Here is a 12218-nt window from a genome sequence, read left to right on the forward strand (position 1 = left end):
CCAAGATTTTATCAGGTAACAGAAAGGTGTCTGAGGGAATGGGCAAAGCATCAGTGGCCCTCCAGTGGCCACGTGCAGGTAGTGCTACTCATTCCTCAGGGAAGGTGGGTATTGCTTGATATTCTGAATCCTTTGACCTGATGATTCCATTCCTATCAATTTATTCTAAAAGCATCAACAAACACACACACACAAAGATATGTATGAAAGGATGCTTGCTCACTTCATAGTTTTAAAAACATCCTCACCTGAGGATATGCTTATTGATTTTATAGAGAGAAAGATAGACAAAAACATCAATCGGTTGCTTCCTGTTGGTGCCCAGACTGGAGATCAAACCTGCAACCTTTCCGTGTATGGGACAATGCTCCAACCGAGACACCTGACCAGAGAAACAGATGCTATATTTTTAACAATTACTCATTAATCCATTCTCAGCAGGCTTTTTCTTCTTCTTTTTTTACTATCATAAAAAAAAGTAGCCTTGACTGGGTTGTTCAGTTGGATGGAGCATCATCCCATCCACTAAAAAGTCTTCAGTTCAATTCCCAGTCAGGTCATACACATAGCTTGTGGGTTTGATCCTTGGTAAGAGTGCATACTGGAGGCACTCAGTCAGTGTTTCTCTCTCACACTGATGTTTCTCTCTCTCTCTAGAAGCAATAAAAACATATCCTTGGATGAGAATAAAAAAATATGTAGTATCTGTTGAATGGAACTGTACTGTGCAGCTAAACAAAATAATTTATATGACAAATCTATTACTATAAGTTCTCCCTGGTATGTTAGAACAAAACAAAACAAAACAAAACAAAACAAAACAAAACAAAAAACCCTGAGCCCTGGCTGGTGTGGCTCAATGGATTGAGTGCCAGCCTGCAAACCAAAGGGTCACTGGTTCGATTCCCAGTCAGGGCACATGCCTGGGTTGCCTGCCAGGTCCCCTGTAGGGGGCATCATAGAGGCAACCACACATTGATACTTCTCTCCCTCTCATTCTCTCTCCAAAAGTAAATAAATAAAACCTTTAAAAAAGCCCCCCAAATAAAATAGCATATAATGTAGATCTCATTTTTATAAAACTTAATAAATATAAGTATGTGTGTATAAAAACATTCTAAAGGATACACACAAAATGTTAACAGGTATAAGTAGCTATTTTTCCTTTGGCTTCTCTGTATTTTCTAAATTGTTTTTACCATGAACATGTTCTGTTTGTGGAATACGAAAAGCAAAACTGCGAGTTATTTCTACAACTAAGGAATCTGTCTGGTGACTCTCAGAGGCAGGCCGCCAGCATGTACCTTGAACCTCCTGTCATACTTGGTCACGGTGTCTGCAAAATCGATCTTCTCCCGCTTCCCCACAAACTGCTGGAGTTCCGGGTGCTCCTCCATCCCGATGTAATCCCCGATGAAGTTCCTGTTAATGCTGTTTCTCCTCCTCTCCTTCCGGTTCAACAGGAGGTCTGAGGCTGCAATTCCCCCAAAGGCAGAGAAGGGAGAAGGATCAGTCCCCCGCCAAAAGGAAGAAAATCCACAGAAAACCTCTAAAGGAATGCAAGGTTGTTCACATGTGATGTTATGTGCAAAGTAAAATAAACTTGTAACTTTCATCTAAGCTCAAAATTATTATTAAGATTTATTAAATGCATATAACAAAATGACTGAGATACCTTCTTCCCTCATTTGGACGTATTTCTTCCGTGCCACAAATTTCCTCCACGTTTTCTGTATAACTCGAGCATACCCATCATACTTTCTCTCTCTCATTTCCTCCAGAAGAAATAGCTGTGAACGTAAAGAAGACAAATGTGAGCCAATTTGTAAGCCCCAAGGGTCAGTCACTTCCTGGAGGCTTGCTTACTCCAGGGTTATTTTGTTTTAGTCCAGGCCACACATAAAAAGAAGCTTCTCAGACTCAGGACCAAATTGGAGAAAATGATGAATGGGGGATATTGTTTATGATCACTTAATTTTCATATCTTTACATTTTTTATTTATTTATAATTTTTTATTGTTTTTCAATTAGTGGTCCCCATTCCCCTCCCTTGCCCTACCCACCCCCTGCCTCCCACTTCAATCCTTCCCCCTTATCTCTCTCTTTTTTTCTATTAACAAAAAAAACAAAGGGAAATACCTGGATCCGACTGTATTCAATTGGACCTTAATAATGTATCTGTCATCCTGCCTTATTCATAATCTCTGTGACAGCTGGATGATTTAGAATTCACCTACTTATTCCCCCCTTGACCCAAAGAGGGTATTAGATGGCTAGATGAAATGGGTTGGCGGAGGCTGTTGTCTAGTGCTGCATGTATTCTCTTTGGAGAATGTTCCAGCTTTTTCAGGAGCAGAGTTTGTGCTACTGTGGAAAGAGGGCGGTCCTACTTTCAGTTCCGCGAAAGCATCAGCTCCCTGTCTGATGGAATTCTCCAAGGAGAACTGGCCCAGAAGATAATAACCAGGGATTCGAGCGGGACTGCAGACGTGCAGGCTGGGACCTGGATTCACCAAGAGCAACTGAGGCTATTTTGCTGAAGGGCCCATATTAGACCTGGCAGGTTTGGAGGTTTAGGCCATTTTAACAATTACTACTGACTGTTGCATCCCACTCAGTGAAACTCTGGAATCATGAAGATGATAGCAGTGAGCTGCTTTATACGGGTTTTTTTAAATCCAACCCCTCAACAACTACATGAACCACATATTTCTATCATTTCCGCTTTACAAATGAGAAAATGGGAACCAAGACTGGGTGGAGCTGGAAAGTGAACCAAAGTCCCCCCGGCTCTGCCAGGCTCTCTCCACTCTGACATAGAAGTCGTTCTCTGCACACCTTCACTGAACAACTTGTAGATCGGTGGGAAACTTTTGCATTCACCTAGGAAGTGGCTTATATGACTCTCTAGAAAAAAGAATGAAATGCACCAATAAAAACCCCAAAGTAAAGACGATCAACAATCATTGCAAAAATGTTCCAGAAGTAAACAAACAAAATTGGTTTGACGGCAGCTGGGCTGTTGATCTGTTGCCTGTTTATCTGGGTCTGTACTCAGGAGCCACATCTACCCCTGCCTGCCCAACACCCCCCTGCCCCCTAGCCTCCACTTCCCACAGCCCCAGCTGTGCAGAGACAAGGGAGGGGCCACTTCATTCCGTGGCTTGCAGTGCCATATACACCAGTCATGAGAAACAGATTTCAAACACAAAAGGGAATAATACAAGGTTTAAAAACGGGACAGAATGTTTACAATGTTGGCCTCGCGGTTGCCTGTTGTAAGACCATGCATTAGTGCTTCTTATCTTGTGTGTTGGGTTTTTGTGTACATCTTGGTTTCTACTTCTTTCCCAGAACTATTTTGGGAGTGCCACAGAAAACACACTTGTGACTCAGAAAGGATGAAGAGGCAACCAATTTCCAACTCCCTGTGGACTACATCAAATATTAGCTGGATTGTAGGTTCTTTTCAAAGGCCATGTGGGTTCGAAGTCAGGGAGGTTGAAGAAATAGAGAGAGAAAAAGCAAAAAACAGAAACCCCAAATCACAGACACATGTAACAAATAAGCAAAACCAAACCCTTTGGTGCCTGATGTCTAATGTGGGTTCTTAAAACAAATGAGTTATTTTATATATTCAGCACATTTACTATAAAAGTCTAAAATCACAAAGTGGAATTTTGAAAACCAATTTTTGTAAGAGTATTTGCCATGTCAGGGCTAAATGTGGATGAGTAAGTGAGGGGGGAGGAGAGAGTAAGGGGATGGCATGCATATAAACACAGGGGAACAGACAGTCAAGTGACGATAACAAAGCAATTGGGAGGAAGACAAGGAAAAGGAAAACCAAAAATAATCTTGATTTTGGAACTAAAACCCCAAAGCTCCACTGAATCAGAAAAGAAAAGTATGCAAAATATGGAAGCTGTTTTAATTATACGTGAAAATTTAACAAGTTGAAAAAGTACAAGCGGGCATGCAACAGCAGAGTTCTGCACTGTGCCGATAAATCACCCCATCCCGTTTTAGAAAGAACAGGAACTGTTCTGTGGGTTGCTTAATGGTGCACGACACAACATTTTCATTTTATATTTGGAAATGCAGCACTGTGAAGCTACAAATAACTCCAAGTAGGAAATGCTACCACAAACCTTTCATAAATGAGCTCTACTGATGCGTGTCGTTTGTTTATTTGATAGCCTTTCTGGTTCATAAAGCCGTTCACTAACAGCTTTATCATCTGTGGGTCTCAGGCTAACACCCCATGGGGCAGGCAGAACAGCAGCCCCTTCTAAAGAAGAAACCTCACCGTGAGACCAGGATGTGACTAAAGTCAAGTGTTTCTGTATTACCAACACTGCAAGTTCTCATGTTCTTTCCCCTTGATTGAATGACTACTTTTACCAAGTTCACCATAGGCTCCTAAAATGGAGTCCTGTGATTGTTTATAGGAACCTCAAGAAATGGTGATGCAGAACCTGGTCAGTTCCAGCAGTCTCTCCAACTTAAAAAGTAATGCCTTTACCCTGGAGCTGCAGAGCTCACTGGGCAGAATGGAGAGGCTGTGCTGGATTCCTGCTCAGCCTAGAACTTCTTGCGGTACTCACGGCTCACAGTGACCACAGCCCCATCAGAAAAGAAAAAGAAGCTACTCCAATTTAATCTCTGGAGGTCTAATAAGACTCATAGATGGAGAACAGATGACAGCTAGTAGGGATGGAGGGTAGGGGGTAGAAGGAAGAAGCAAAAAGGAGAAAGGACTCATGGACATGGACAACAGGGTGCTGATTGCTCGGGGGAGAGGGGTATAAGGGGGATAAATAGTAATGGAAAAAATAAAATAAAAACGTAATGATAGGGCTTGTGCATTGTACTATTGTCTGCATTCCTTACCAGCATATAGCTATTTTCTACAAACCCTGAGATTTCTCCTCCTATGTATTCATCTCCTCAATGTCCTTTCCTGGCTCCCTTCTGGTCTTCGAGATACAGCCCTGGGATTTCGCATCCGCAGGCACTGCTACACCCCCTTCAAGAAAGAAGCCTGGACCTTGGTCAACCCAGGTGAGGAGGTAGGGTTACCTGTTGGGAACTGCCCTGCCTGGTTTCAGAAGCTGTAAACCTCCATGGCTAAGGCTGAGTAAAGGACCTTGGGGACCATTAGCCACCAAGGAGACAAAGCTTATCTTTCTCGTAGGGGCACCACCTCTGTCCCCTTTCTCTTCACCCTGCTCGGCCCCGGGTGGATGACTGGATAGCCAATGACCAGTAAGAGTCCTCAAAAGAGGGACCACCTAAGATAGGCATGGTCATGAAGGAGCCCTCAGGGAAGGATTTGGGGTGGGGCTACAGAAAATGGGGGTGATGGACCCTTGCCCCTCAGCTTGACATAGCCTGAAACAAAGCTGGAGGTGGGTATGGCCCGGGGCTGGGAAGGGCAGGTTCCCTAGGGCGATCAGGCCTAAGAAAGAATGCATAAAATCCTATGAAACCTACTTTGTTAATACCCTCAATTTAAATGATAAGAGTCCAAGCAGAAAGTGAGTTTGGTGGCCCTTTAACTATCTGACCTGGACTCAGAATAAGCCCTCAGAGTTCTTTGAATGTTATCTATTGTTTAATCATTTCTGCCCGACAATGATGGATGAGCTTTACCTATACACTCTGTATTCCCGTGCAAACTGAACCCACTAATAGCCTGTCAAGGCAAGGGTCGAGGTGCTCTCCTCTTGAGAGGGGGGCCAAGGCACTCCGAGGCCTTTTCTCCCTTTGAGAGAGAAGCTGCGCCGTCCCTTTTCCTCCACAGGACTCGATAGTCTGTGAATTTGTCCCGTTTCATCCATAACGCTGTGGACCCCAGGAGCCGAGATCCAAGACAGTTATCCAAGCTTCCTTTGTGGGACACAGAAGTCCCTCTTAGCTCAGACACAATTGGATACTATAAATAACTATTGGGCACCTCCCATTAGCTGCTTTCTTTTATTTTTTAATTGATTTTTGAGAGAGAGAGAAACATCTATTTGTTGTTCTATGTATTTATGCACTCATTGGTTGATTCCTGTATGTGCCCTGGCTGGGGATCAAACCCACAACCTTGGTGTATCAGGATGATGTTCAAACCAACTGAGCTACCTGGCCAAGGCCATGAGCTGTTTCTTATACGAGGCTCTGAGTACACCACGGCATACAAAACAGACAAGAGTCCCTGACCTCAAGGAGACGACCATCTAGAATGGGAAAGACACCAGGGAAAGAAACCGTTAGATGATGCTGCGTGCTCTGAAGGCTGTGAAGCAGGAGGGGTAGGGAGTATGACCTATACTTTGGTTGGGAGAGGAGGAAAGCCTTCTTTGAGAAGACAGCACTAAGGCATGAACCAAAGAATGAAGCAAAGAAGCCAGTCATGCTGTGGGGAGGCGCCAGGTGCACACTCACAGACTCGGGGGCTTTGATGAACACTTTGCTCCTCCCGAGCTGGAACTGATCACTGTCCATGTTGACGGATTGCAGCAAGTGGAGGACACCTTGTTTCTCATCTCCTCTCCATGCAGGCCACGTTTCTTTGGTCAGGATGGCATACCTGTGAGGACAGTCGGAGAGAGAAGGATCAGATTCTGACAGGACCGCCACCCAAAGGCACCTGGTGTTGCTGGGTCCTGGCAATCCATTTACCTGGGTTCAAAGGCTTAGGGATTGGTCTCGACAACTGCGATGTCCACTGGGTCTCGGACGCACTCTACTCCCTCCCTGTCTGACCATTTATTTTCCTGTTAGCGCTCTGGGGAAAACCTACTTTTCCTTTGTATCACTGTCTAAAGATAAGATTGCTGAAGGTCACCCATGATTCTCCTCCAGCAAAATCAAATGGTCTTCTCCCAAAACCGATTTCGCCTGATTTCCTCAGAGCACTTAACAGTTACTGCAGCATTTTAAAAAACTCCCCCTAAGTAGCTGATGTTACGAGGTATCAACTTTCACCTGTGGAATTCTGTGCGTCCTGAGTCGGTCACCGGCCATCTCCTCCCACCTCCTCTCTGCTCTCCCTTTGCCTGCGCTGCTCCCTCTACCAGGTGGGCTATTCTCCAAACTGCTCAAGCAGTGGCCCTTCCAGACACTTCCAGAGAGGCCTTTTTGGATCACCCAGCAAAAGCGCCCCCGTGCTGTTTTCTCCCCTACAAAACCTTTTCTTTCAGATCATGTATCATCAGTTGTAATTCTATTCACATTTGTGCTCATTTGTTTTTTTTATTTTTTTAAATATACTTTATTGATTTTACCATTACAGTTGTTCTATTCTCCCCCTTCATTCCCCTCCACCCGCACACTCCCTCCCCCACCACTCTCCCCCTCCTTGTGCTCATTTGTTTAATGTGTGTCTCCTCCATGAGGACCAGCCCTCCACGAGTGGGTGCCACATCTGTGTGGTTCACAGTGCACACCAGCACCCCCAGCATGGCTGGCATGCAGTGCTGATAGCAATGTTAATAGCCAGCATTCATGGGCACCCTCTCTGCATCGAGGGCTGGTCTTGGTGCTTAAAGGTACACCCTGATGTTATTCTTGAAGCAACTGGATCAGATGGTCCTTTCCGTTTTGCAGAGACTCACCCAAGGCTACTAGTATCAGTGCTGGGATTTGAACCCCAATCTGTTTCTTTAACCATGGAACTATACATAAGCCACACAATTGATTGATGGGTGTGTGAGTATTTCTTTGAAAGGGCCAAACACTTCTGCATGCATCTGAGTTATAACCATTAGGCTGACATACCCGAGAGGCTGACATAACGGGAGAGAGAAGCACATTCTGAGAAATTACCAAAGACTTGAGGTGGAAGGAAGGAGAGACGGATGGAAGGAGAAATCAGAGAATGTGCACACAGGTGAGAACTGGGGTGTGAGGTCTGTATACAGGCATCTCTACAATACAGCCAATGGATGAGCTCCAGGCCTCTAGAAAAGTCAGTCCCTCCTTTATTCCCAGAAGCTACTACAGGGTCATACTGGTTTGCGGTCTGCGTCGTCCAAGGGAAGGGAATCTGGACAAGAGTGGCCTGCCTTCAGGATCCAGGGCTCCTGGGAGAACAGGACCAGGTGTTATCATAACCTTAGAGCCAGCTGACTGGGACTAAGGTGATCCCAGGGACCCTGTCCGCGCCTCCCAAATACCCACATCTTTTCTGATGTCATAAATTTCTTGGAGAAACAAATCCTCTTATTCCATAATTAAAGACAAAAAGCTTAAAAATGAAAACACCTCATTAAAGTCACACATGAGCACAAATGCATCTCATATGTGGAGTAATAGTCTATTAAACAAATGAAACCGCATATAAATGACTGATAACAGAATCTTTCGAGATGCCATTGGAGGACCTGGTAAAAATCGGCAACGCAGCAATCTAAATGGATCAGGTAGAAAGTTTATGCAGAGTATGGGTAAGAAAGACAAAAATTAGACCTCCAAGTTGACAAGTTTCTGAGAGCGCCATTATGCTTGGCTCGGCCTGATCAAAATCATAAAGTATCCTGCTCGTGCAACTGCAACACACATTTTCCCCCTACTAAAACAATGCAGTATTGCTCATTTGGTTTTTCTATGTTATGAAACTTGTTTTGCCAGGATAGTCTCTCCTTTTTCCACATAAGGCCTCCTAACAGTTTGGGTCTGGGTAAGACATGACTGTAGCCTGCCATTTCCAGGGCCCTCTGACCATGGATCACTGGTGGTGGTCCCCTTTGCTCTCACGAAGCCCGATGCATCCTCCTCATTTCCTTTCCTTTCCATTGGAGAGACTCGCACATATAATTCTGGCCCAGTGCTCTCCTGTCAAGTAAGCATACCCAGTTCACTTGTTTATGCTAGGACATACCAGTGGGCACAGGTTGCACACAACAATGGTGCACTGCCTAACAGGTGCCTGTGATAATTGTGGAGAGGTGAGGATAATCACTTATCCTCCTTTCCTCAGGCGTTTTCAGTTTAAGACTCAAATATGCCAGTATTTTTCTTTCTTTTTTTTAAACATTTTTTCAAGTTGTATTTACTTTTAGAGGGGAAGGGAAAGAGAAAGAGAGGGAGAGAAACATCAATGTGTGGTTGCCTCCCATGTGGCCCTCACCAGGGACCTGGCCTGCAACCCAGGCATGTGTCCTGACTGGGAATCCAACCTGTGACCTTTTGGTTCACAGTCCACGCTCAATCCACTGAGCCACACCAGCCAGGGTAAATATGCCAGTATTTCATTTCAAGGCCTTTGCACCAAATGTTCTCTCTGCTCAGATTTCTCTTCCCTGCCCTTAGAAACAGGTAGGCTCCTTTGTTATCTCTCGGATGACCAATCCAATGTTTCCTCTTCAGTGAAAATGCAGCTCAGACCCCAGTGACCTCCAGCTGCTGGCAGTTCGAGTTAAGAAAGTTTCTGACTCCCAAGGACATAAGAATCCTGGCATCCACTTGGAGAATCTCTATATTGCATGCTTTCCTGAGTTTCCTATTCTTTCTTCTCTCTTGCCTACAACATGGAATGCCTTTGGGCTTAAGCATTTTTTTCTAGCCCCAAATTCTGAGGGGCTGGGTCAAGGTCAAGGGAAGTATGTTTGTGAGGAAGTAGAAATGGTGCTGTAAGATACTTTGCAAACCTTTTACGTTTCTATCACATTTTTCTTACTAACAATCAGAATCCACATTTAGGCTTATTTCTCCCAACCACAGTAAGGAGCACCCCTTGCTCAGCTCAAAAGGTGTTTTCTAATTTACAGGTAATTTCCCAAACTGAGACTCCAAATGGCTGCCATTTCTCACAGATTTTTGAAACTGTCTAAAGGCAAGAGAGTTGTATTGAACAAGTGGTAAGTAAGGGATCTTCCCTCTATGGCTTAAAGCAGAGAAGGATTTATTTCAAGAGCACATGTCCCATGGTGGGAAAATTAAGGCATCTTTTATTAGTTCCAATTCTCAGTCAAGAGGAATGGTTTGGGTAAATATGAAGGATTTTTAGCAAGATAAAGGACACATACAAAAAGCCCTTATTTCCTATTTTTTAAGATCTAGGTACTGTCTGAACCACTCGCTGGTCTGTCTAGAACTGCATGCATGCACGTGTGGATAGTTGTGCTGGGTATTAGTACATCCTTTCCCTTCAGGCTGTTACTTTCCCTTTCTCACTTGGCAGCCTTTCTGTGAACATCTAGAAAACAACCCTATAAACAAAGCCTTTTCTCTCAGCCATGGAGAGAGGGAAGGTGTGAGAGGGGTCATAGAGGACCACATGTTGAGACCATCAGTGGCAGACACACATCTTATGGAAACTCGCATTGTCTCTGGAGAAACAGTTCCTGCCCATTGACATCTACAGCTTTCAAACTATTTTCAAGTGGAAGACTAAAAATGTACTTTTTATTGAAAAATAAATTTCCTTCCAAATGCTATTATCCTCCCACTCTTCTCAAATCACAAGCAGTAAAAGCCTGCTATTCAGAAGACAGGGCTGTCTATTTGTCTTCTGAATGGAAAAGCCCACAGCAGGAGGGCTAAGAAGGAAAGCATCTAAGGAGAGAATCATTTCAACGACAGTCCTCAACATAAAGGGCATCACAGGCATTCACTACATGTTTACTCTGTCTAAGGTACAGAAGAAAGTGTCATGTGTGGGGTCATGAAGAGTGTAACAGCCCCTGAGAGAGGTGGGACTATTATAACCAACGAGGTCATTTCACAGGTCATTTAAGGAGCTGGTGCAAACAGGTAACATAACCTGTTCAGGGCACCTCAGACCTTCCTGTGAGGACAGTGTGGATTTCCTGCTGTTCTCAGTGCTGTGAGCTCACGGCATTGCTGCTGAGAATCAGGTTTGTTGGTTTTGTGGAAGGAAGAAGGTCTTCAGAATTGATTTCTCAAAAAAGGTCAAAATTAGATTTTTAAAAATATCTGATCAGTTGTCAATAGTAATGCCAATCAAAGAAAATTTGTAGAGATCAACTAAAGAGTTTTAAGTAAAGAAAAAATAATGGAGAATAAAATTTTAAATATCTTGGTATTATCAAGGCAGGCTTTTCGAAGTTAAGGAAAGATGAAGGAAACACTTTTCATACACTGTTTTCTGCACTTAATTTTTTTCTCTTAATTGAAAAGGGGTATTTTAAAAATGTAGTTTGGCAAAATTTAAATCACTGTATAAACTATAGTTCTCAATGGCTTTGTTCCACCGCCCCTTGCCGCCCACCCCCCAACGCCGGAACATTAGGAAATTGGATATATTTTTGGTTGTCACAACTTGGGGCAGGAGCTGCGGGGGGAACAGTACACTACTGTCATCTAGTGAGTGGAGGCCAAGGAGGTTGCCAAATAGCCTACGGTGCACAGGATGGCCCTCACCGTGGAGACTCATTCAGCCCAAAATGCCACTGTCTGAGGTCTAGAAACCCTGTGCTAAGCTAGTGTTACAAATCTGTTTTAAAAGCCTTTCATAATTAACACCTCAATTGTTTGGGCATAGGAATGCTGCTGGGCCAATGCAAGAGCTCTCCGCATTTATTTCCTCAGCTTCCTACATACAGCTCTGCTTCCGCTATAGGGGTAGTGGCTCCTTTATTTTAGAAAGCCATGAAGGTGAGTTTATTCCTAGTCTATTCCACCTCCTAAATGACTGGTAATCTCAAATGTGAGAAGGCAGAGTCAACAAAGCTTTACTGTATGAAATGATCTGCCATTTTGTTAAGCCTCTCTTGACCTTCCACATAAATACCCTGCCCAGGTGACTGGTGGGTCAGCCCTCCTATCTCATGGCACCAAGAAACAACACTCCAAAGGACAACTAAGCTCCCCATTCAGCCTGCTACCTCTCTGTTACACACAATTTGAATTTAAGAAAGTCTCACATCCTGCTCTTGTATCATAAGGAAAACATAATTATTTTCTGATTAAAATGTTAAATATGGCTTCCTTCTTTCTTAAAGGAAGTTAAATAGATGTAGGAAATACAGTGAAACTCCTCTAACTTAGAATCATCAAAGAAGTTAGAATCATTTACTATTTTAAGAACACTACATTTTATCCTTTTCAAAAACAAGTGTCACAAAATAAGAACAGTATAAGTATAGGTGTGCCAAATATACTTTAATGGAAATATAAAAATGAATTTAAATTTATACATGGACTACACAAAGAATTTTGAGGTTAAATACTTTAAGCTGCTTTTCTTAAGTAGTTTAAATGTT

General features: G+C 43.5%; 1 protein-coding gene across 1 annotated transcript in view; it reads right to left on the reverse strand.

Annotated features, from left to right (window-relative positions):
- MYO1E (myosin IE) overlaps positions 1-12218 on the reverse strand; it is a 203152-nt gene that overhangs the window by 32916 nt on the left and 158018 nt on the right. Inside the window, exons 19-21 of the mRNA XM_037054008.1 lie at positions 6436-6580; positions 1676-1790; positions 1305-1474 (exon numbers count right to left, since the gene is read on the reverse strand). Coding sequence (XP_036909903.1) covers positions 1305-1474; positions 1676-1790; positions 6436-6580 — 430 coding nt within the window. The remainder of the gene's footprint in view (positions 1-1304; positions 1475-1675; positions 1791-6435; positions 6581-12218) is intronic.

Source organism: Sturnira hondurensis, unplaced genomic scaffold (assembly GCF_014824575.4).
Source record: "Sturnira hondurensis isolate 20B ecotype Veracruz unplaced genomic scaffold, ASM1482457v3 Scaffold0008196, whole genome shotgun sequence".
NCBI lineage: Eukaryota > Metazoa > Chordata > Mammalia > Chiroptera > Phyllostomidae > Sturnira > Sturnira hondurensis.